This window comes from Octopus sinensis, linkage group LG1 (genome assembly GCF_006345805.1).
Source record: "Octopus sinensis linkage group LG1, ASM634580v1, whole genome shotgun sequence".
NCBI classification, from domain to species: Eukaryota; Metazoa; Mollusca; class Cephalopoda; order Octopoda; family Octopodidae; genus Octopus; species Octopus sinensis.
Genome location: NC_042997.1, coordinates 136,635,417 through 136,662,745, shown reverse-complemented (window position 1 = coordinate 136,662,745; position 27,329 = coordinate 136,635,417). Strand labels below are relative to the sequence as shown.

The 27,329-nt window shown below is 36.3% G+C and overlaps 1 protein-coding gene across 1 annotated transcript in view; it reads left to right on the top strand.

Moving 5' to 3' along the window:
* Positions 1-26,671, top strand: part of LOC115215647 — a 29,746-nt gene extending 3,075 nt beyond the window's left edge. The window contains exons 2-11 of the mRNA XM_029784901.2: positions 7,915-8,006; positions 9,137-9,246; positions 10,627-10,749; positions 13,769-13,973; positions 16,665-16,794; positions 21,026-21,216; positions 22,461-22,685; positions 23,791-23,869; positions 24,356-24,405; positions 26,199-26,671. Of these exons, the coding sequence (XP_029640761.1) occupies positions 7,915-8,006; positions 9,137-9,246; positions 10,627-10,749; positions 13,769-13,973; positions 16,665-16,794; positions 21,026-21,216; positions 22,461-22,685; positions 23,791-23,869; positions 24,356-24,405; positions 26,199-26,315 (1,322 nt within the window). The 3' untranslated portion in view covers positions 26,316-26,671. The remainder of the gene's footprint in view (positions 1-7,914; positions 8,007-9,136; positions 9,247-10,626; positions 10,750-13,768; positions 13,974-16,664; positions 16,795-21,025; positions 21,217-22,460; positions 22,686-23,790; positions 23,870-24,355; positions 24,406-26,198) is intronic.
* Positions 26,672-27,329: the final 658 nt, after the last annotated feature.

The following is a 27,329-nucleotide window of genomic DNA, read 5'->3' as shown; positions in this document are numbered from 1 at the left end:
TACAGATGCCATGTTCCTAATGAGACAGTTGCAGATGTATCTGATCTAAATTAAACTATTGTACTTGCCTTTTGTCAAACTGGAGAAAACTTTTGACAGAGTCTCTTGCTCTTTTATCTGGTGGTCTCTAAGAAAGTTAGTAGATGAGTGGCTTGTTAGAGATGTATAAGCCATGTATAGTGATATTGTCAGTAAGGTGAGAATTGGCCATGAGTACAGTGACAAATTTTGTGTACAAGTAGGAGTTCACCAGGGTTTAGTTCTCAGTCCCCTCTTATTCATCATAACCCTCCCGGCCATAACAGAAGTATTTAAAATTGGGAAGTGCTGTATTCTGATGACCTTGCTCTTATAGCAGAACTGGAGAAGAAATTCCAGGTATGGAAGCGAAACCTGGAATCAAAGGGCCTTAAAATTTATCTAGTAAAGACCAAACTTCTTGTTAGCAAGAAAGTGGATAAGACTCTTTCCATCAGGTAAATAGTTCTGCTCAATATATGGGAAAGGTGTTGGAAGAAATTCCTTTTGTTGCATCCACTGCAAGTTATGGATATATAAGAAGTGCAGTGGAATCACAGACAGGTTAACTGGAAAAGTCGTCTTTGTATGTGGCTGATGCACAGGAACAATAAGCACTAAGGCCACATGGGAATTAGACTCTCTCTAGTGCCCAGGAGGCTCCGTTGAAGTTGTAGATAGTTTCTGTTATTTAGGCGAGCAGATTAGTAGTGGTGGAGGATGTTCTGAAAGTATTGTTGCTAGAATAAGAATAGGATGGATATTTAGAGAGCTATTACTTCTGTTGATAACAAAAGGCCCCTCTCTTAGAGTGAAAGACAGATTATATGATGCTTGTGTATGAATGCCTATGCTCCATGGCAGTGAGACATGGGCCCTGAATGCAGATAGCATACATAAACTGGAGAGGAATGAAGCTAGTATGCTCCACTGAATGTGCAACATAGGTGTGCATATATGACAAAGAAAAGTTGGGCATATATAAGGTCGAACTTCAAAGTCACTTGTTCAGAAATTATGTATGTATGTATGTATGTATATGAGACAGACAGACATTGGGATATGCTTTCAATTGTTTTACTAATAATAATTTCATCCTTCCTTGGTGCTTAGAGTAATATTTCTCTTAATCCAATTTTTATTTATTGTGATGTTACTGAGGGAATATTTACCTATAAATTTAGATTTATTAAACTTCTCATTCCAGCAATGAATTTTCTTTATATATTACCTTTATTCATATTAGTACATAGCTTCTGAAAGTGGGCGATATCGCCCACCAGTGAGCAATTTCAACTTACAGGTGGGCAATGGTTGACTTTTTAGAAAATGGTGGGTGATTTGAGATTTTGGTGGGGGATGTGAACATTTTGTGGGTGGCAAAGAATTTCTAGAAATTTGTTCTGCATTTACTTATATCTAGGCATGCCTAGAATAAGGATGCATTTTTATCGATTTGACTACTCCCATGAGACATCCCTTTGTATTATAAAAGTGGTCTTGCTTATCAACTGAATATTTTTATTACATAGTCATTGAGATGGTTGTCATATTTGCTAAAAATACCAGCCAAATAGGCCTTGGCCTTAAATCATGCTCCATCAAATATTTTGTTTTTTTGGCATAATTGTATGAAGTCCCACGTGTAGAATACAAGTTTGCAAGAATTTTCTGAAAACTTGGACAAATAAAAAAGTTATGAGGGGGTTGTATGTTGTGCGTAATTCTCCGGTTTCATACACAAGTGCTATTTTCAGGATGTTGACAAAATTGTGTTTCTTGACTGGGTGAAAATGATCAAACTTTAAACCTCTATAACTTATTAAAAACATTTTTCTGGAAAAAGTTGAAAAACTGTGTTTTATGCTTTGTTGAACTGTTTCATATAATCATATCTTTCTATGAAGATATTCATCTATCCACTTCATTGATGGTTGCAAGGTGCAATATCTTTTTTCTTTGTGATATATTCACAAAATTAAATGATTTGAACATGTTATTGCAAGGAAACAGAAAAACACTCATTGATTGTAAATCATTTACCACTACCTTCATTTCAAAATTGGTGCTGTATAAGACTAACATTTCAAAATGTCAATTGTTTCAATTTTTACAAGTTGACTCTTTGAAATATAAATTGGTTGATGACATGATGGAGTGATTTCAAGATGTTATTGCACTGAATATTCGAAATTGGTATAGCAATCCATTTGAGATCAATACAGTCGATTGTGAGGATGACATTCTGGAGGAATTGATAGAATTACAAAATGACGACGACGCCACAATGTGATATCATTGTAATGGCAAAGGTTTGTGGTAGCATCAAAGTATATTGAATTCCTACCCCAATCTGGAAACATCTGAAATTACTTTTGCTTGCCTTCCCTACCTCGTACCTGGTTGAATCTGGTTTTTGTCATGTTAGAATTTACTTTCCCATAAAAGAATTGAACTGGATGTGACACAACGAAGAGACTGAGGCTAAAGTTGACAAGTTTGAAACTGAATGTATCTGCAGTAGCTGCATTGACCAGACACATGGCTCTCATTAAAAAGTTGTATTCATTTCCTTTATAATATAATCATTAATTATTTTTGCATCAGTAGTTCTGATCTGGGGAAAATAAAAATCAGTGTAAAAGAAAGTGAAAGTTTACCAAAGTTAATCTGTCTGCATAATATAAACTTAACGTTAGAATTTTATTCACACTTACAGCAAAACTAAACCCACAATAAGGGATTTGTAAACAACCACATATTTAATCCAAATGGCACTAACCAGGCAATGAGTCTACAATATAGTGTGTCAAATGATACAAGGGGAGAGGGTTCTCTTAGGGGATTTAGTGTTAGGGGATGATTGTATCAGGTTTTTTTCTACTCAGGTGGGCAATAGAGCAATTTTTGGCTGATAAGTGCACGATATTGCAATTTGACGCAAAAAGTTTGGGAAACGCTATTAGTATAACACCAATATTTGGGCAACAGGAAGTGATTCAGCACTATGCCAGTATTGATCTACTTGGAAATGAATGATTCAGCAGTATTGGGTTGTTGTTGAGCTTTTCATACCAGTATTAAATTACAAGACTGACTCATAACTTTTCAAATTTTGAGCTACTAGAAAGTGACTTAGTGTTATACTAACTTTGAAATTCTGGACTGATTCAATTTCAACTTGGTTATTTAGCATTATATCAATACAGACACTCCTTGACTTATCAACTGATTGTGAGTTTATCTGTGGGATGGGTAATGGTAGCATCACCCATCCCACATTGGAATTACTAGTATTTAGAATTACTAGTATTATGTAATACATTTTATTTTATGCATTATTGTATGCAATTACAGATGGGCTAAGTAAGAGAGTAAAAAACTTAGTTAAAAAAAATTACATATCACCCCCCCCCCCCCTCCTCCTTCTCCCCCTCCTTCATCCTCCTCTTTTTCCTCCTCTCCCTTCCCGCTCCCCTCCTCCCGCTCCCCTTCTTCCCCCTCCTCCCCACCCCCTGGATGCCCTTCCTAATGCCAACCACTTTACAGGGTGTACTGGGTGTTTTTTTGTGGTGCCAATGCTTTTTATGTGGCACCAGCACCAGTGCGTTTTATGTGGTATCAGCACCAATGCATTTTGTGTGACACCAGCACCAGTGCTTTTTATGTGGAACTAACACCAATGCTTTTTATGTGGCACCAGCATCCATGGGGTTGCCAAGTAGCTTGCAAGACAAAGACCTCTTAGCCAAGTGAGGGAGTGGAACTGAGAGAACTGGCTGCGTACCAGATGAAAGATTGGAGTATGATAGAGGGACAGAGCTAGCTCTCTTACTATGGAGGAGATATTTGGTTATCTCAATAGGACAAGGAAGGTGGGTGAGAGAGAGAAAAGAGACCTACTCACAGAAAACAGTGGTGGGTAGTATAAGTAGTACAGAGGGGATGTTTCATAAAAGTGTGAGGGGAGATGTTTAGAGATAGCAAGTGATGTTGGGAGGAATTGAGTGGCAGGAGAGGCAGCAAGTGATGGTGAGAATTAGAGTGGCTGGGAGTGGGGTATGGTTGCTATGTGAGGGCATGGAGAGTGTGCAGATAGGCACTTTATATAAAGTGAAGGGGTTTGCAGTAGGCAGTGGGTGAATTTTGACAGAGGACAGATTTAGTGTGTATGGCTGTAAAGGACATGCCTGTATGCATGGATGGCCACGATTTAACTTAGCTTGATGTGTCTTCTCAAGCACAGCAAATTGGCAGAAGTCTCAGTCACAGAGCCTCACAGAGGAGATGACAAGTGACTGAGACTTGTCATCTCTTCTGTGAGGCTCAACTTCTGAAGATCATTTCTTACCACTTTGTCTCACTTCTTCCTGAGTCTTCTCCTTCCACAATTAGAGATCAGTACTTCTTTATGCAGCTGTCCTCATTCATACACATCACATAACCATACCAGCACAGTCTTTGCTCTTGCACATTACATCTAATGCTTATTATACCCAATTTTTCTCTTAAATTGTTTACACTCTTGTACATGGACACTGACATTACTCATCCAGCAGAGCATGCTGGCTTCATTTCTTTCAAACCATGTCTTCTGTAGTCACTGCCCATGTTTCAGTCATGTAGCATAGCTTTTTGTTCATAAGCCTCATACAATCTGCCTTTCACTTTGTGGACAAGGCCCTTTGTTACCAAGGTAGTAGCTCTCTGAAATTTACCCAGCCTCTCCTTATTCTAGAAACTATGCTTTCAGAGCTTGCTCCTCTACTGCTAACTTGGTTGCCTAGATAATGGAAGCTATCTACTACTTCTAAGGATACCCTTGGACATTTGAGGAAGTCTGTTTTCTGTACATTCTTAGTTTTTATTGTACCTACACATCTGCCACACACAAAGACTACTTTCTCTGTTAACCTTCCTGTGATATTGATGCTTCTCTTATTTGTCCATAGCCTTGTATTAGGTACACTTTATGGAGTTTCTACCAATATCTTTTTTAACTATTCAGGCCATAACAGTAAAGTAGACAGGGCTGTTAGAGTGAAGAAATGGGCCTTGAATGACTGGAGGAATGACGGTAGCAGAGAACTATATCAGGTAGCTTGAAGGGAAGCGAGAAGACAGGTATATTTAGCTAGGGGAGAAGCAGAAAAGAAGTGGGATGAGAACTGATCCTTGGTGACTCCTACTTGTACCCTAAATTCATTACTCATTGCTGACCTTCACCTTATTGATAGCATCCTTGTACATGGCTTGTACAGCTCTCACCAACCACTCATTTACGTCTAGCTTTCACATTGACCACCAGATGAGTGAGTGGGGAATCCTATGAAAAGCTTTTGCCATATTGATGAAAGCCAAGTATAGAGGTTTATTTTTGGCTAAATGCCACTCCTGCAGTTGCCTTACCAGAAAGATAGCATCAGTAGTGTTTCTTCCTGGCACAAAACCAAACTGCATCTCATCTAGGTTAACTCTCTTCCTAATTAGTTGAGTTTTGACCCTCTATAACTTTCATGACCTTGTCCAACAATTTGATACCTCTGTCACTTTTTCTGCCTAAGGTATCACCTTTACCTTTATAGCAGTTGATTATAATAATGACACCAGCCATTGGGTATGACTCCTTTGTAGACAACCTGATTAAGTATACAGGTGACTAGGCCACATCCCACTCCACCAGATATTTTAAGTATCTCAGAAGTGATTTCTGAAGAGCTGGGGGCTTTCCCTGTCTTTATATCCTTAATTGTTTTATTTACCAAGCTACTGTCAATTTGGTTAGCTGATCCCTCTGTTGGGTCCACATTAAACAGACTCTCTTCTCATGCATTCTCTAAATTAAGCAGCCATTCATAGTGGCATTTTCAAGCCTCTTGTAGAATCACTAACTGCAAGTGTGCTGTTATCTATGTGGATGCAATTCTCTCTTACAACATCATAATTTTCTCTGATACACTGTCTAGCTATCCCAAACACCTCAAGACTCTGGTCCTTACACTGCAGAAATTGGTAAGCTTCTTCCTTTCTGTTTCTTCCTTAACTAAATATACCTGTATTTTATCTTCCCTTCTAGCTACCTGATATAGTTCTCTGCTACCATAACTCTTCCAGTCCCATTTCTTTGCTTTTATGTCCCTGTCTACCACACTGTTCTACCACCATGTCACCTAAGGTCTGGGATGAACAGCCACAAATTCAGTCAGTGGCCCTCATTAAGTTGTGATTAAGTTGTCACATAGGAACCTGCAGTTGTCCTCTATTTTGTATGTTATTATCTTCTCAAATTAAATGAATTGTAATAGACACAGTCAATTCATGGGGTTTCAGACAAATACCTGAGAAGTTAGCAATTTAAAAAAAAATTCTGTCACTAGTGGTGAAAGCCAAGTATAGAGGTTTATTTTTGGCTAAATGCTGCTCTTGCAGTTGCCTTACCAGAAAGATAGCATCAGTTGTGCTTCTTCCTGGCACAAAACCAAACTGCATCTCATCTAGGTTAACTCTCTTCCTAATTAGTTGAGTTTTGACCCTCTATAACCTTCATGACCTAGTCCACAATTTCATAGCCAATACATGTAACTCTCATTTGACCCACTTCACTAAACTGTAAATAGGTATTACTGATTAAAATGGTTCATTACTGTACACTTAGCTATCATGAATAGGTATTAAGGCATGTGGGAATGTTATATATGATACACTAATGTTCTGACTGTCAAGGGTCTCTCACGGCTTTGGAGGGGGTAAATGTTTAAAACAATATTTTATTGGTACATTCTTTCCTGGGTGAAAGTACAAATTTAACCATTATGTAATTAGAACTCTTGACTGTGAGAAAGCAAACTAGATATGATTAAATATCTGCTATCTTTGCTACTTTAATACTTTCTGCGAACCAACATTTAAGATGGTAACTACCATACATTGATCTCTTGGCTAACATAATTTTTGATTCTTTTTTGATTTCTGGTTCAAGCTAGTTCACATTGTTAATGCTCTTTCAAATAAACATGAATGTTACAACACAACAGTTTCTGTTTCGTGTAAAATTTCAGGTTTATACCTCATATAAGAAAAAAGATGGTTTAACATGGTCTGCCTCTATATTATCAATTGTTCTGCTAGAAATAGCATCCTCATCTCCCTCAATGTGTCCTCTTATCTTAAAGAAGGACCACATTAGATAATGTAGTCCTGTATATGCAAAGATACAGATGATTGTGTCTGGAATGTCTGTGATCACAGGTCTACTCCATCATTACTGACCTGGGGTTAAATAACAAAATTGACTATGAGTCAGAGAAGGAAACTTGGATTGCTAGAAAGATCAGGCAAATCTCTCTTGAATCACATTCTATGGTATTAAAAAAAGAGGAGGACATTGAATAATGCAACCTGTGATAAACTGTCTAAAAAGGGTGGTGGCAACTAGCACCTCTTTGATTGTAGGACACCTTGATTGAGGCTGTCTTGGGCTTAACATTAATAACATTGAATACAAACAGTGTGGGTTTCTTATCACTATAAAAGGTCACAAATATATATGGAAGAGGAAATATAGACAATATAATTAACCTTAGAATATATCTGATGCCTATTTTATCATTGGTTAAAAAAGTGGTATCTAAACTCAAAGCATAGACGTCAATTTAAATGCTGTATGGCATTTAATGTAATGTTCTGTGTTTGTCAATTCATTGCCTATTTAACAAATAATATTGATCTGTTTTATAGGATCAAGGCCTTAAATTTATAAATGAGGAAAGAGTAAATGAGCTTGTGTATGTGTGTTATCCGTGCTTCTTTTTCAAGGAGTTGGTCACTAAATTTCAAACTTATAATCAGTGTTAGTTGAAAACATTAACATTTTTTTTTCTCCTCTCTCATTTCAAGGTAAACAAATTGATGGTATATGGCATACTGCTATAGTTGTTTTTGGCATGGAATACTATTTTGGAGCAAATGGAATTTCTTATTGTGAACCGGTAAGTGATCCATTTTGATTTTTATATCTTAAGACTTACAGCATTTTGTTAAAAAAAAAAAAAAAAAAAAGCAGTTTGATCAGATAACATTTTTTGTATTGTTACAACTGAATGCATTCCTATCTTGAAACTGAAAGTTTGAGGAATCCTTGATTTGTGGTTTAACTCACTAGAAATAGCCAAATCTCTCTCATATCACATACTGTCTTAAATTTTTTAAAGATGGTATTCAGTTATGATTGAAGAAGGCTACTGGTTGTCAGAACTTCTTCTTTCTGTTTCTGGTGTTGTTTAACCCTGATCAAGTAGACCTCTAGTCAAAGACAATGTTCTCTCTAAGCTCAACTGGTATACACATTCATAGTATCACTGTATTGGTATCACAATACAGCTACTGCAAATTGGTTACTGCATTGGTGCACATCAAAATATTGCTCATTTTACAAAATACTATTGTTTTGGCTATCATGCATTTCTGTTATTTTTCCAAAATTGAAGATAGGTTCCCCCCATCCCAAATAATGACATCACATGCATTCCTGCCTTATTCAATGACTGTACCATTTCACAGTCTATATGAGAATGATTCCATTTAAAATGGAATAATTATATTAAAAATGAGAATAAAAAATACAGCATTTTGCTTTAATTATTTGTGTATGACTAATAATGAACAAATTTTTACATTATATCATTCCAGTCATTGTCAATTTATTCACTAAATTTATGCTTTATTTATTTCCAACAAAATACTCATACTATATTGTATGTAATATGCATTTTGGAAATAAATGATATACAAATAAACTTAGTGAATAAATTGACAATGAATGGAATGATATAATGGAAAAATATGTTTATTAGTGATACACAAATAAAGCAAAATGCTGTATTTTTTATTCTCATTTTGAATGGAATTAGTCTGTTTTAGATGGAATTATTCTAATATTGAATATGAAATGGTATATATCTGGGAAGTTATCAAAATGTCAATAGGGGCAGGAGTGACAATTTAGATGTTTGTTGAAACTGTTTTTACATAAGGATATATATTAAGATAAAAAATCGTTGTATCTTGCTTACTCCAGTTTTGTGTTCATTAAAAATTTCAATTATTTCCATTTTTTAAGGCCCAAACCATCATAGGACAACCAGACACAATAAAAACTCTTGGGACAACCAGCATTAGTTGTGATGTGTTTACAGACTTTTTATATGGTCTATCGAATGATCAGTTCAAGTAAGTTTGTCTGTTTTATCTTATAATTGTGATACATTACTATTATCATTATTATCTTATTATTTCATTATTTCATCTAGTTTCAGCTCACAAGCTGTGGCCATGCTGGGCACTGCCATTTGGTGTTGCTACATGATTTTACTTCACAAATGTTTTTTAGCAGTTGACATTTGGTGCATGAGAGAGTTTGATGCAGCTGCCCTCATCTGCACCTCCTGTTGCAAAGTTGGTTCATCTGGGACACCTGACAGGAAGAGGTCCAGCTTTATTTTGAAGACACCTACATCCACCCCATGCAGGTCTCTCAGGTCCTTTGGGAAGATATTGAAGAGCTGTGGACCTTCTTGTCCTACATCTTGATGGCAAATTTGGAGTCTTTGGCACTATGCAATGGCGCCCAGTTTTAGTATTTGTGTAACTCTCAATGCCAATGTTTGGGACAAGTCCTTCCAGAATCTTCCAGATGTATATTATGGCATATCTGATTTTAAAAAATTGTTCAAACCTTCAGCTTAGCTCCGTATTAACTCTGTTTGGCAGGCCTACAAAATAATCAGTTGTGATTAAAGACTCATTTACCTTTTCTCATAAAAAAAATGAGTTGACATCACGAACTGTGAAGAAGGGCAATCTATTTTGAAGAGTAGCTCTTTTGAATCAGATTCTATTTATTTTAGTACACAGAGAGGAAAGAATTCCTCTCAGGCAAGTATGGCCTGACTGAATAGACCTAGTCTGAGTATACTGATATAGGTGCATACTCCTAGTAGTCAGAATAATCTTGGGGTTATGGAGGGTGGGTTCTTGATTAGTTCTGGATGTTAGTCCTGCATCACATACTTAAATATTATTTATACTGTCACTCTTCATGATTTCACTTTTTGTAACCTGCCCCTGTAATGTTCCCTATTTCTTTGCTTTGTGGCAGTGGTAAAAAAAAAAAAAAATATGGATAGGGGTATTGGATTGCCATAGTTGTTAGGGAATCAGAAAAATGCCTTTTGGTATTTCTTTTAGTTCTGTATGTTCTAAGATCAAATCTGCTGATATCTTTGGCTTTCATCTTTTCAAAGTCAATATAATAAAGTGCCAGTCAAGTACTTGGGTTGATGTAATTGACTAACACTCTCCCTTTAAAATTGTGACCTTGCACTTAAATTAGAAACAATTATTGTTAACTTTGTTTTTATGCTCCTTTTGTTGTTTGATATTTGTTTACAATATACAGTCTTTCAGCAATTAAAATGTTAGTTCCTACATTTTAATTTTTCTTTGCCATAAACCTTTCAAATAACCTATTACCTGTTTGTTAGATACCAGCACTCTATTCTTTGTTATTTGATATCAACATTCTACTCTTCATGTTGCTCTCTTTGACAGACCTGAGAGGTACAACCTATTTGACCATAACTGTAACACTTTTAGCAATGAAGTTGCACAGTTTCTGACTGGTAACAAAATTCCCTCATACATCATTGATTTACCTGCTGAAGTTGCTAACACGTAAGTTTACCTTTTTACTTTTTTTTTCTCTTGATCCTTTTATTTATTTATGCAATATGTAACTCCCTAAAAAGACTTAAATAACAAAGTATTTTACTCCATTTCACATGCATACATTTAGTTGACTTCAACATAGTTACATGTACCAGATTTCATTCTCAGGCTATTGTAGAAGGTACTTGCCCAAAGTGCTGTGCAGTTTTATGGAACCCAGAACCACATGGTTGCAATGAATTTTTTAGCCACACAAACATACCTGCACAATATGTTTATTTCCACATAATTATACTTTGATCCTATGATCAGTTCATACACACATACACTGCCACACACACACACACACGCACATGCACACATCTATATTGGTGCAATTTAATTTAACCAGTATGTACAAACATAATCAATCAGAAGCCTTTATGTAGGAGCTCACCCTATAGAAATAGCAACCACATTTCCTTTAACTCATACCCTACTAACTTAAAAAAAAGACAGGATGGCTACATTTGGAAGCATTTTTGATAAGTCTGCTTCATCCCAGTTGACCTGAGGCTAATCAGTGTGGCTATAGACACACATGGCAGTAACATGTTCCATGCTATAACACTAATTACATGAGCTAATAAGAGAGGATCTATCTATTGGTAAACCTATCTGAAATTATACTTCACCATCATTTAAAATAGAAGAACATATTAGATAATGTAAACCAAAATACATAAAATTTTACAAAATACAAAAACATCAGTGCTAGAGTGTTTCATCATAGGTCTGTTTTGTCTGGACTGACTTGAAGCTAATCAACAACAACCACATCTGCTCAGCAGTATGCTATTACACTCAAGCCAGCAAGCTGGCGGAATCATTACCATGCTGTGCAAAATGCTTAGTGGCATTTTGTTTATCTTTACATTCTGAGTTCAAATTTTGCCGAGGTCAACTTTGCCTTTTTTGGAGCTGATAACATAAGTACCAGTTTATCTATGGGGTTGATGTAATCGACTTACTCCCTCAGCTGATCTTGCTGGCTTGTGCCAAAATTTGAAACTATAATGCTATAACATTCTATATTAACTCAAGTCTATAACATATCCTCACATATGCTGTACTGCATCATACCACCGTGCACTTTTACTAACTCAGTGCTCCACCCCACCATACTATCTTGCATTGTATTGAGAAATTCTCTATCTCCTTCACTCTATTATTATCTTGATATGGACTGGGTATGTATTCTAATATACACAGTGATTATGACAAAAACATGTAGTCCAATGTGCCTATAATAGTGAGTATAGTCATATACTCATACACCGTGATCGATCAGGCTATCAGATGTTGATACACATCGCTGGTCACAATGTGCTTTGCATTGTTTTAGCCTTGAAATGATGCCACCCCGCTGGCTAAGCAAGCAAGCCAACAGAAGAAAGAGTGAGAGAATGTTGCGGTGAAAGAGTACAGCAGGGATCGCCACCACCCCCTGCTGGAGCCTCATGGAGCTTTAGGTGTTTTCACTCAATAAACACTCACAACGCCCAGTCTGGGAATTGAAACTGTGATCCTACAACTGGGAGTCCGCTGCCCTAACCACTGGGCCATTGCGCCTCCACATACTCATACAGTGTGTATATAACTAAAACATTTGGTCCAGTGTGTCAAGAGCACTCTGGTGAAAAATATTCTATGTCTGTCTACAGGCATCTGTATGTATGTGTGTGTGTGTGTGTGAGAGAGAGATAGATAGATAGAGAGAGAGAGAGAGAGAGTTGGTTAGATGAAACTATACTGCTTTCTCATCTTAATGCATTGTTTCATAAGTGTTCTCAAATAGCCTTCCTTCCTGTATGTATAGATAAAATTGATGTTTGATAACCTCATTGTACTCAACTTCATGAACCTTGATTATTAAATGTTCTGCTAATGAGCTGCTGCTGTTTTCTTTAATATACACTAATCAATATTTTGTCTGCAACAATCAATTACTCTGACCAGTCCACAATTTAAGACTCACTTACACTAAGAACTGAATGAACATATGCTTGCATGTGTGCATTAACATTCATTCCAAGTTACAGAAAAAACAAAACCAAGCTAATTGCATTTGGTTGTTTTACTTGGTGTTCTTGATATTGTAGATTTTCTGTCCAGTACTTCACTTCAATCTGTTTTATGTACCTAATTTGGTTCTGTATTGAATTATCAAGCAATCAGACAGAAAAGCAACTTACTTGTCTATATATAAATTCATCAGAATAGATATTCACTCCTTGATTAAAACTGTCTAATATACAGAAAATTGTTTTTACCATTTATTCCATGAAATATCCAAGTGATACTATTTGGAAGGAGAATCACCTCTATTTAAGCAAAATGGATTTGTTTGGTGTTGTCTGTCCCCAAATTAGCTCTGACTGAGCAGTTTTATGATCAAAGGCATCCCAACCTTGATGATCCTGTCCCATCTCTTCAGACACAGTGTATCCAGAACTATATTGTTCAATATGTCCATTTTCAAGGGGTAGTGTGCAACTTGAATGAAATTTGACTGCTGTTGTAATCAAATATTCCAGCTGTGATCATCCTATTCTTTTTTGCAGATGTATATAGAACTACCTTATCCAGAGCATTCTCCCATTCTTTTTAAAAGGGGTAATTTGAAGGAGATTTAGTTCCTATTTTTAGCAGGTTAAGTGAAAATATGGCGGCTTCAAGTATGTAGAATTGAATATAGTGCACATTCATACAACAATGTATCTGAAGGCACAAGAACTGGGAAAGTTGTAACTTTTCAGAAGTTACCAACTGGTTGATAGGTTTATTCAAGCTTTTGGCTTATTTTCCAAGCACCATGTCTAGGTGTTGACTGGACAGGATGCTTGTGTATTCCAATATTATGATGTTTTAAAAATGCTTCTGTAAAATTTTCATTGTTTCCATTATTTTTAAATATTAATATTTAAATAAAACTAGTATGATTATTAAATGTTATATGCTAATTTTATTAAATATTTTTTTAAAGGCCCCTTGGCAGTATGATGAAAACCATGTCAAACAGTATTGCTGTTCAACCAAGTGGTGGCAAAACTTTGTTTAGTTCTTCATCCTCCTCCTCATCATCACCTTCTCCTCAGTTACAGAATAATTCACTTACATGGAACTCTACTCCTAAAAATACTAACTCAAATTCAGCTACATTCTCTCCTGTGACATATCCCACTTCTGAAGTAAGTATGTGATCAAACTCATTATGTTGATGATTAAAAATATGTAACATTCTGAACTATTTTTGTTTTATTTGCACAGCTTTGTACATTATTTTAAAGTTCCAAACTTCATCATTAGTGGTATAAAGAAGCAGAACTGTCTTTTGGTTTATATTTTAGCTGTTTTATATGAGTTCTGGATGTAGTATTTCTAGACTGATGTCTATAGTATTGTAGATTAATTTTAAATGTTCTTGTAATCATTTTTGAAATTACCTATTCAGCCTCACCTGAGCCTTTAGCACAATTCCAATGTACCCTCTATTATCATCATCATCATCATCGTTTAACGTCCGTTTTCCATGCTAGCATGGGTTGGACGGTTCAACTGGGGCCTGGGAAGCCAGAAGGCTGCGCCAGGCCCAGTCTGATCTGGCAGAGTTTCTACAGCTGGATGCCCTTCCTAACGCCAACCACTCCGAGAGTGTAGTGGGTGCTTTTTATGTGCCACCTTCACAGGTGCCAGACGAGGCTGGCAAATGGCCACGATCGGATGGTGCTTTTTACGTGCCACCAGCACGGAGGCTAGTTGGGGCGGCGCTGGCAACGGCCACGTTCGGATGGATCTCTTAGGTGCCACCAGCACTGGTATCTCAGCTACAATTTCCATTGATGTTGAAAGATTTCGATTTTCACTTGCCTCAACAGGTCTTCACAAGTAGGGTTTGTGTCACAAGAAGGAAAGGTATGCATAAGTGGGCTGGCTACATCCCAGGTAGAGGCCACGGGTTATGGTCTCACTTGTCCTGCCGGGTCTTCCCACGCACAGCATACTTCCAAAGGTCTCGGTCTCTGGTCATTTCCTCTATGTTGTCTGATTGTGTCTCCCACATCAATAATGTAGGAATGGACTATGTGAGTGGAGTCCAAAGCAGATGCATTGCAGAAGCATTGTGATGGCACATGGCTCAATTGAAATGAAAGGGCTTTGAAGTTGTTATGAATTATTGCTATTTAGTTGTTTAGTCACAGATCAGCTCTGGTCAAGCATATCTATCATCAAAGCAATGATCATTCCATTATATTTTGAGACATTGTGTCAAATCTAAATATAATCTTCCTTTTTGTAAGATGGTAAGCTGTGGTTTGAGAGGAATTTGGTTGCTATTTGTAGTTGTCAAAATGAGCATGTTGAAAGTTGTTGGTGCTAGTAACAAGACAAGTGAGTGTGGAAGCATCCACTTGAATGAGGAGAATATACACCATATTAATCTTAAGATGACCACAGTTAGAAACACTGAGTGGCTTTATTCAAATATATTTATAATAGGTGTAGGCATGGGTGTGTGATTACAAAATCTGCTTTATAATCATATAGCTTTGAATTTAATCCCACTGCATGACACTTTGGCCCAATATCTTCTATTCTACTATAAGTTTGGGCTTCATGAGTAGAATTGGGATGAAAACTGAGGCAGCTAGTCATGTGTATATATATGTATGTGTGTATGTTTGCATGTGTCTGTGTGCACATTCACGTGTGTGTGTGTGTGTGTGTGTGTATGAGAGAGAGAGAGAGAGAGAGCTTGTGTGAATGTGTTATGAATGTTAATTTTGCTTGCTTTCATTAATGCTGTCTGAGCAAGATACTTTGAATGTTTACATTCTCCAATAAACAAAAGTTTGTACTTTTGTCAGTCTGATATGAGGTTGAGTTTGGAAGTAAAGAATAAAAAATATTTTACTTGAATATGGAGGCGCAATGGCCTAGTGGTTAGGGCAGCGGACTTGCGGTCGGAGGATCGCGGTTTCGATTCCCAGACCGGGCGTTGTGTGTGTTTATTGAGCGAAAAAAACACCTAAAAGCTCCACGAGGCTCCGGCAGGAGTGGTGATCCCTGCTGTACTCTTTCACCACTCTAAAGGCGGTGCTCCAGCATGGCCGCAGTCAAATGACTGAAACAAGTACAAAAAAAAAAAAAAAAAAAACAAGTAAGGGTTGGTGATAGGAAGAGCATCTGGTTGTAGAGGTAGCATGTAAAAAGCACCATCCGAACATTGTTGATGCCAGGACTGCCTGACTGGCTCCCATGCTGGTGACAAATAAAAAGCACCATCCGAACATGGCTGATGCCAGTACCCACTGACTGGCTCCCGTGCTGGTGGCATGTAAAAAGCACTGTCTGAACTTGATCAATGCCAGGTCTGCCTAACTGGCTCCTGTGCTGGTGGCATGTAAAAAAAGCACCCACTACACTCTCGGAGTGGTTAGCGTTAAGAAGGGCATCCAACTGTAGAAACATTGCCAGATCAGATTGGAGCCTGGTGCAGCTGCTGGCTCTCCAAACCTCAGTCAAGACCTCCAACCCGTGCCAGCTTGGAAAACGGATATTAAATGATGATGATGATAAGTCATGCCAGCATGGAGAAACAAGCATAAAGCCTGTTAAACTATGCTAGGTTACTCAAAGAGGATAACACTAACTGCATGGACAAATATTTTCAATTTGCTGAGTGTTTTCCTGCACTGTATAAATTCTTTGTCATAGATTTTGCACTTTAAAAACTGTTGTAGTACAGTTAAGAGATGTTGCTTTTGAATACAAAGAGCTATATCATGTATCATGTACCATAGTTGAAAGTTGCTTATATGATCATAAAATATTTGCTCCAATGCAACTTATATAAATGGAATTTTCTTCTATTTTTCCAGTCCTTTCCAGACAGCCAAACATTTTCCACAACACTTAATGAAACTGAAAAGAAACTTCTAGAAGATATTTACAAGTGTTTATCCAGTTCTTCAAGTCATAACATCGGCAAAGCACATTTGAAAATGTTAGGTAATTAATTTTATGAAAATGTTTGATCTTCAAAGTTGTAACACAGTCTTTACATTTCACTTAGTTTTCAGTGTTTACACCATTTTCCATTTATTTTACTTACATTTGAACTCCATTCCCATTTCTTAAAAATCTAAACCCTCTCACTCCATGTATTATATTTCTTTCACATTCACCATTCTTTTCCCCTTTATTTCAACCTTGTTATTGCTATGTGATTAAGAAGCTCACTTTGCAACCTAATACACTATGCAAAGAAGTTGGCAAATGAGTGAAGACACAATAGAGTCAAGAATATTCTTTAGTCTTATTGAGGAGATGACAACTTCTCTGATGTTGGGACCATGATAAAATGCATCCAAAACACTATGCAAAGTGCATAGAAACCAAGTCAAGATTGAAATGTTCATGTGAAGTGTATATTGTACCATGCAGGTACTACAATAACGCGATGCAGAGTGGTTGGTTGTCTATTCAACTGCCGTTCTCCCAGCCACCGCAACAGTGTATTTAACTAAGTTAAACTAAGTACATTTAGCCTTGTATCATTACAACATCCCTCTTTTCTTTAAGCAATTCACAGAGTAATAAAACTGACAAATGAAAATAGGGTTTCTTCTCCCTCAAAGAAAGGAAACAAAAATACTGTTTTGTTGCAAGAGCAATACGCAACATGCACTTCAAATAACACAAATAGTTCTGTAGTACAAAGTTTTTGTAGCACTCCGGTATTTTCACTGTTCTTCCTGATTTTGTGATTCTTTTGGGGGTTGGGATTGAGCACTCCTCATGTGTCTCACCATTATTTTGTTTCTGCATTATCAGGAGGAATATTTGATTTCTTTTTTTGAGTCAAGTTGAGTAACATGTTCCATGGGGTTTGCAGGGTTTGTAACCCATTTCCTGGAGTTTGTAGGGTCTGTTGGATGGTTGTCTCTCTCTATATTTTAGAGCAATCTGGCAGGCCTTTCCATCTAAGTGGTCTGTTCATACTGTCTGTCTATACCTATGCCAATATCTCACAGTTCCATTCTGTTTCTCTATATCTCCATATGTAGCTTTCACAATGTAAGACCTTGGTTCTTTACATTGTCTTGCTATTTCTCCAGGTATCCAATGTTTGTTGTTTTTGTCAAGGAATCGTACAGCTTGTCCTTTGTGCAACAGAGGCAATTCCCTCTTTGCATGCTGGTCATATACAGTTTTCATTTATATTTTCTTTTCTTCAAGAAGTTTTCTGTCTTTGAGTTTCATGAGAGTAGCTCCAGCATGATGGCACAAGTGTTGTGATCGGTCTGCCCAATAGGATCTCAACGAGTGACAGTATTTTTGAGTTTAACAGTGTGACTCTTAGATTCAACAATTCATTGTTTATGTCTTCTTTGCTTCGTTCACATTTTTGATGGTCTTTTTAATTGTCTGTACTTGTCTCTATGAATCCATTTGATTGGGGGTACCTTGGTGATTATATGTGTGTTGAATTCCCCATTCCTGTGTGAATTTCTGAAATGGTTGCCTGGTATATTGGAGACCATTGCCGCGAAAATTTCATCAGGTCTGCCGAAGAAAGACTCAATCTTTTTGAATTCCTCTGTGACTGCTTTGCTTGTGGTTTGGCTTAGGTGAGTCACAATCGGAAATTTGAAGTAGTAGTCACAAATGAGCAGATAAGATTTGCTGTTGATTTCAAATAGATCTGTTCCTAGTTTTTTCCATAGTGAACTGGGAATGTCATGAGGTATCAGTGGTTCTTTGTTGTTGGTAGTTGTGAATTCTTGGCATATTTGATAGGATCTTCACATTTCTTCAATGTCTTTGTTGATGTTTGTCCAATAGACGCCTTCACGAGCGTGAAGTTTTGTCTTTTCTTTCCCTTGATGAGAGGCATGGAGCTGTACTAGAATGTTATGTTGTAGAGGAAGAGGTATCAACACTTGTGTCCCTTTGAAGATGATTCTATCTTCTACAGCTAATTCATCTTGAAAAGACCAGTATAACCTTATATCATCTGGGACCTGTTTGATGTTGTCTGGCTACCCATAGGTGATTGTTTCCATCAGTGCAGCCAAAGTAGAATCCCTGCTGGTGAACTCATGTAGTTGATAACATTTGTTGATGGAAAAATTGACAAGGTCAAATTCAGATTGGTGGATTTCTCCTGCAGTCAATTCGATCCCACCCACTCTCAAGTCAAGGTCATTGTCTTCATGGCTTGGGAGGCAAAAGAGGGTGCCAGCCAATGTCATGGTATGCTCAGGGTGGTATTTGATTTTGAAATCATAACCCTGAATTTATTGGAGCATCCTTTGTAGTCAGGGTGGTGCTTGAAGAAGGGGTTTTTGTGCGATCACTCTAGAGGTTTGTGGTCTGTGATGATTTCAAACGGGTGATTCTGAATACCACAGCCAGCATTTCATGATTGATGTTTGGGTAGTTTGACTGAGTTTTGTCAAGGGCTTTCGATGCAAATGCCACAGGTTTGCCATCTTGTATGATAGCTGCTCCGAGCCCTTTCAATGAGCTGTCTACCTCTAGTTCTGTTGGTTTCTTTGGGTCAAAGGACCTGAGGTTTGATTTCTCTGAAATGGTTGATTTGTACATCTGGTAATATGTCTGCATTGATAATGTGTTACCTGCTGCTCCCATATCAATCTTTAATTTTATTTGTCGAACCTTTTCTTTCTGTGGACATATGATATCCAGTGTTGCAAATGCTTCGTTTTGCATGCTTGAAATTTGTATGCAGTGGTAGGGATCACAGTTCTCTTCCTCTGAGTCAATATGAGCCTTGTTGCTTGATTCTATATCATGGAATTTTCTGTGTGCTCTTTTTCCATCGCCATTTTTCTGTCTTGTTTTATCTTGTTTGTTCTGTTGACAGCAGAATTTTCCCCATTGTCCCTTTTTGTTGCAGAAGTTTCAGGAATCATTGTGTGCAGGGCACTTTCTTGGTGGGTGCATTTGTCCACAATTTCTACATGAGTGCTTGACAGCATCTGCATAGCTTGATTCTGCACTTGCAAGTTGTATCTGACTTCTTCCTGCAAGAATAGCCTCAAATTTTCTACCCTCTGCTAGGGCATCTTCAAGTTTGTAGCCTTTCTCCTTTCCAAGCAGCTCCTTTTTGGAAGGCTTCATGGGAGTTGAAGCAATCAATAATTCTATGATCCATTGTTTAAGCTCTTTTTCTTCAAACTCACATTTTTTTGCTATTGTTCGGGCTCTTGTAACAAAGTCGTCAATTGCCTCATCATGCTACTGTCTACATACCATCAGTTTAAGGCGATGTACTCTGAAATTGAGGTTTGTCTTGACTTGTGCTTTGAATAATATCCAACAGTTTGAGTTTTTCTTGTCAGCCTCTCAAACGTTTGAGTCCTTCATTTCTAATGCCTCTTAATATTTTTAAGGCTATTTTCCTTGGTTCTGTAACTTCCTCATCTTCACAATAGAACATTTTTTCTTTGAATATTTGCAGGTTTTCGGTTGCATTGCCTGTGTGCCACTGTATTTCGGGAATGCGAGATGTTGCCATATTATTGTTGTTGTTTTTCTTGTGCAATACAACACCATATGATTTGGTTATTTTCTGTGGCACAACACACACTGTATAGCCAATATGATAACAATAGTCTTGTATTTAAATTTGTAACAATACCTCCAGCTAAACATGTGTATTCCTGCAGTTTGTCACTGTGTATCCATTTTCTTCTTGTTCTTTTGTTTTGTGCCACGTCGTGTCCAGTGATGATACTGTTACATTGGTAGTGTTGAGCAATGTTTAATGATAATAATGTGCTGGTAATCCGATTAGTTTCAATTCAATATATATATTTATCTTGTTTTACCACTGTCACTATATTGTGCCATGCAGGCACTACAAGATCATGATGTAGAATGGGTGGTTGTCTATTCGACTGCCGTTCTTCCAGCCACTGAGCTGACCACTTTTTATCCATGGCAGTGTATTTAACAATGTGAAGCTAATTACATTTAGTTTCATATCATTACAACTGTAGTCTTTTGACCTGGCAAGGAGATCAGTAAATGAACAAGAACTGACTTGGACTGATAAATTGCCCAATTTATGTCAGCATAGAAAGTGGGTGTTAGATTGTGATTATGACACCCAAAATTTGAGAGGTAAAAGAGAGAAGATTTATTTAGCATATCCTGTTAATTGATATTATTATTCTTATTTTCTAAAATTTTTTATTTTCCTTTATATTAGCATCGTTAGTGACCAGAAAGAGTGTTACCAATAGCGTTATCAAGTGTGGTGCAGTGTCCTTACTGCAGGAACTCACATCCAAGAGATATGTTGTCCAAGAACTTCAGAAAGATGAAGACCATATGATAGCATCTCTATTACTGGAATTTAGAACTCTTCCTTTTGAAATTATGGTAGCAATCCTTAAGTTGGTAAGTACTTGATCTTGGCTCTGTTGTTTAGTCATTCTTATTCATTTATTCTTTTTATAGATAATGTCATCAAAGTCTTTCAGGTTGTTATTTTATCTGCAAGGTTGTAGTTAATAAGGCTTATTTGTGAAGTCATTTGTTTATAGCATCAAAGATTAAAGTTCATTTTTGTTGCTAACATTTTCATATGGTAATAGTTTCATTATCAGAATGCTGTATAAGTATCTTAGCCCAATAAATTGTTTGTAACCAGCTGCAACCAGGTACACCTACTTAACATACCCTGCTAGCATTATTCATTTTTGATGGTCTTTGCCTGCAGTTTTGCATGTCCCTGCAACACAATCATATACTGTGGGTTTTTTTTTCTGATGATGATCTGGCATGGAGAGAATGGTTTCCTCCTTTCACTCACAACTTAAGTTCAAAACAATGTAATGCTGGTATGACAAGAGTTACACAATTGGATGTCATATTTGATAATATGCAAACATTTCTAAAATGATATTATCCAAAGGTCAGTGTAACTTTATGTGTAGTACTTCTCTGTGACAATTGATATTTTTTAGACTTAGTGCTAGTAAAACAAATCCAAACTGGTCAGTTTTCAGATCTTATTGGCAGAGGTAAGAATTTGCAGAATAGCACAAAAATCTGGAATGGTTTAAAAATGATAATTTAGATATAAAAATTAAACTTAAAACTGAAAGTTGTTGAACTACATTCAGCCAGCCCAGGTTGCATTGTTGTTGTTAGTTTTGTTGAAGACTTATAACACAAATATGTTTAATTGAATAACTCAGAGTAACCTACATGGATTTCACTTTCAACATGTCTGGTTTCTGATTTGTTAGTTTGATCTGAACTTCATATGATCAAATTTTTTGCTATAGTCATTCTGTCTTTATTGTAGAAATTCTGTTCTGCAAACTTTAAAGACAACAAGGCAACATTACACTGTATTGATAATTTTAAGTTGCAACATAAAAACTTATCCTTTACTGGTTCATTATTGTAGTTAATTGTCACATAGCAGACTTGCTAGCATGCTAGTTTAAATACCTTAGTCTAGGTCTGATTTCCCCAAACCCTTATTCTGAGTTTAAATCCTGCTGTATTGTCTATTTTATATTTCATTTTTCTAGATCCACAGTTTATTTAATTAAAGGTTTTTTTGGCATTCTACAATTAAAGGTGTTTTTATTCTATGTGTTCATCTTCTTCTTTTTTTTTTATTCATTTAGATCACCAATTTATCTTCTTCTGAAGCTGGCCTACACTTTTTAACATCTACTGTTGATCATCGACTGGATTCTGAAAAAGTACCTCTTAGCAGTTCCAGTGGGAGTAGTACAACCTTTTCCTATCTTGCACTAACTGGTGAGGCAGTTGTGAATAGCCTTTTGTTGGAGCAAAGTGACATTAATGATGTGGCTGCTGCTGCAGTTTACAATATTCATCAGATACCGGTAAAGCACAACTCTTACTTGGTGACTAGTGGCTAGTTCCTGTTTTTATGTTACCTTCTTTTTATTTCAAAATTAACATTTATGGCCAACAAATTATTTTTGTTTAGTTCCACTTCTGACTGAGATTAATTTGACACTGGTTGGTGACCATAGCTGAAAGCAATAGTCAAAGTGGCTTAGGATAAGTGTCCTCCAGAGGACCATCATGGTTTCCTGATCTCTTGTTCCAAAAGTTCTAAGAATCCTTTTGGTCAGCTGCCTGCATTTCATTTCTAACTTAGCAACATGCACATAGAAGGATGCATCATTAGTCATGTAAATGCCCAGGTCTCGTACTGATTGTGCCTCTGGGATTGCAATCCCTCAGGGCCAGTGTATTTAATGGGTATTGCATTTAGTTTTGTATGCTGATAGCAAAAGGCTTGAAACTTTTCAGTGTTAAACTGCATGCTATTCTCTTCAGCCCACTTATATATTTCATTCAGCTCACATTGCAGGTGCATAGTGTCTTCAGGGTTCTGTATTACTTGTGAGATTTTTGTATCATCTGCATAACTTGTGATCATGGCTCTCTGTGTGGCTGAGGGCATGTCTGAGAGGGCCATTATGAACAGTAGTTGTCCCAAAACAGTGCCTTGTGGAACACCACTCTCTATTTGTGTGTCATTGGAGGTGGCCCTATTGGCTACTGCCACCTGACTTCTATCCTTCAGAAAGTCATGAAGCCATTCTCCCAATTTTCCAACTATGCCGAGATCACGCAGTTTGTGACATATCATTCCATGATTAACTTTATCAAAAGCCTTTGCAAAGTCAAGATATATCATTTCCACTTGTGAGTGGTTGAGCAGCTGTTTCAGCACCCAATCATAATGTTGTAAGAGCTGAGTCAGGCAGCTTCTTCCTGGTCGGAAACCATGTTAGGTGTCAGGCAGCAAGTCATTTCCTACCATTGGCTTGGCCTTTCTTAAGTTGATATTCATGTACAGTATCTACTTGCCTACAGATAACCATGCTCATGACAGCATACAAATTCTGAATCTTTTATGCTGGTTTTGTTTGCTCCTTTTATCGTATTTAATCTATTCCAATTTCTGCATTTCAGATGCATGATGACTTGCTGATAGCTGTTTCCAGTGCTCTAACACAGTGCCTACAGCGAGAGGAGATTCTAGAAAAAACTGGTAAGAAATCTCTTTGTGGAATCTATACAAGAATAATTAATGAAAGAAAAAAGTTAGAAAACACGTAACCATAACCTATATATGAATCCTGTATAAATGATTAATGATTACAGAGATAACAGGTACTAATCTGTATACAGCTTGGATTACTGAGCTGGTGAGAGTCAAGTGTCTTGGTCATAAACACAGTGCATATCCTCAGCAACCCTTCTGTTGATAATCTTGAAGTAAATTTCAGCTGATTTTTCACAGTCTGTCTTGTTTATGAGAAGTATCATAGGCATAAGCTTAAGGCTGTAGTTGGTGAGGGTCACAGAGAAAAATGTTCTTTTTAGACTTTAAGCTTTGATAAAATTCTCCAGTTGGTGACAATAGACAAGCATAAAATAATTCATGATATCTCTTTTTCATAAATTCTTAGTTAAGTTTTCAGCATACTTTGCACACCTTGCTCATTTTTTATATATTTTTTTAATGTATTTTCAGCTTTTCTTGGTTTACAAAGCCTGAAATGGTTTATTAAGTTAAATGAAGGGGTAAGTTTCAGTTCTATAGCTTTCTATGCAAATAGTGTAAGAAACTAATGCTTAAATTTTTCTGAGAATTACATGAATATCACCCTCATTACCATTATTTAATGTCCACTTTTCCATTGGTCAGACAAAATGTTTTTGAGGCAGATTGTTTTACAGTCAGATACCCTTCCTGTTACCAACCCTCACCTATTTTCAAGCAAGGGGATATTTTCTTATAGACATATTTTCCATGGAAGACAGGAAACAAACAATCTCACTTTGTACGGAAGTGAAGCTCATATACATCATCAAAGCGTCAGTGCTGGTGGCACGTAGAAAGCACTGTCTGTGAAGTAGTTGGCATTAGGAAAGGCATCCAGCTGTAGAAACTATGCTAAGCAGACAATAGAATCTGGTGCAGTTCTCTGGCTTGCCAGTTCCTGTCAAACTATCCAACCCATTGCCAATATGAAAATAGGTGTTAAATGACAAAGTGATGTCAAGACAAGGATACTCTACTGCAAAACATCAATATCAGTCCCTTCTGTACCTTAAATTTCCCAACTGACACAAAGCCACACTACCTCCCAGTTGAGGGGGTTTTGTCTTGCAAGGTGACAGTGTTGGTGCTGGTGTCACATGAAAAACATCCAGTACACTCTGTAAAGTGGTTGGCATTAGGAAGGACATCCAGCTGTAGAAGCCATGCCAAAACACATGATAGAACTTGGTGTGGCTCCCAGCCTTGCCAGCTCCTGCCATAACTGTCCAACCTATGCCAGCATGTAAAACAGACATTAAAGGATGATTATATGTACTCAGTTCAAATACGAGAACAATAAAATTAACAACCACAAACAAGAGGAAGTGCACAACCAAATGTATTAGTTTGATGCTCAGAGAGTTTTTGATGTTTCAAGCATAGCTCTTCATTGGAAAGGAGAAAGGGAAATGTCCGAAGAAGGAAAAGAAATTACCAACAGCACATGTGTAATTTATGTATGTAAGTATGTATATATGTATGTGTATGTATATATGTATGTGTATATATATATGTGTGTGTATATATATATGTGTGTGTATATATATATGTGTGTGTATATATATATGTGTGTGTATATATATATGTGTGTGTATATATATATATATGTGTGTGTGTATATATATATGTGTGTGTATAAATATATGTGTATATATGTGTGTATATATATCTATATATGTGTGTATATATGTTTGTATATATGTGTGTATATATATATATGTGTGTGTGTGTATATATGTTTGTATATATGTGTGTATATATGTGTATATATATATGTTTATGTATGTGTATTTATATTTTTATATATATATATATATATATATATATATATGTATATATATGTATAAATAAATATGTCTATATATATATATGACAGGCTTCTTTCAGTTTTCATCTAACAAGTCCATTTAGAAGGTTTCGGTCAGTCTGGCGTTGCAGTAGAAGACACTTTTACGAGTTTATGACTGGAACATCTTCTTATCACCACACGCTTTGCATCATGCTCTGAGATATTGCAGCATTGGAACTAGTCTTCTGCTGCCAAGACCAAGGTATCGAATATTGGAGAATGTTTACCTTTGCTCTGGAATAATCTGTAGACAACATGAGGTTCTGAGTTTAAATCTTGCCTTAGTCAACTCCATCTTTTATCTTTCTGTCAAGGTTGATAAAATAAGTATCTTTAGGTCGATTAAGTTTTCTAAATATTCTTCCCTATAAACATTGACCGAATATATGTAAGGAAAAATAATTATTAATTTTTTTTTATCAGGTATGTGCCTTGGTGAAAATGATGGAGCTGAATTACCAAAGTCTTTCTCAGAAGTCATCTCGTGTTAAAGAAACATGTGAACAGATAAATAATATCCTAAGGCAGTTGAATGATTGACCAGTGCCATTTCAAGATTTAACATCTATTATTTAATACACTTAAATCATTTATTTGAACCATTTGTATGATATACACATACATCAAGGAGAAACAGCTGTATTTTTGACCAAATTTCTGTCAACAAATGTTAACATCTTTTAAATTCTGTACTTTGTTATCCTTGTTAAGTTGTCTGATGATGGTTGGCTAGCGTAGAAGGGCATGGATTAAATGCTTTGCAATATTTAGTTTCATGACACCAGCATCACATTTACCTCTCAGATTGTTTTAAAAAAATAACCATAATACACTAATATTGATTCAATCAACTATACTCTCTCTGCTATAAAAAAATTGGCATAGAGCCTAGTTTGAAAAAAAAAAAAAGAAAAATATAACCCATCTATATGTTATAGAAATGAAAGAGCACAATAACTGCTGCAAAAAATTATCACCACCAACAAATAATGGAATACAAAGTCATGTTTTATGTATTATGAAAATTGTTACTCTGTGTTTTGAAAGTCCACTCTATATATTTACTAATCCATCCTTATATATATATATATATATAAATAATCCTTTCACATTATTTTTCATATATATATATAAAATTTATATACACACTTGCATTTGAGAAATAAGTTTCGTTTTGGATTTCATCTTTGGAACAACAGAACAATTTCTTAAGCAGGACTTTAAGAATATAAATATCAAGGAAATTATGAGAAGAAAAGAAACATCTTTCCACAAATAAGAAGACCAACATAAACAGAACCAAACAATAAAGGGAACACTTGAAATAGATTTTCTTTTAGTTGGTGTTTAAAGAAGACATTCTAGTATGACCAAATTGTTTCACCAAGACTGTTTCACTATTTTTTCTGCAGACTCTTTCAATTTTTTTCTTTGTGATTACTTTGTTTGAAATAGTTTCACATTAGCATTTGTACCATTCACACCCATATATATATATATATATATATATATATATATATATATATATATATATATATATATATATATATATTT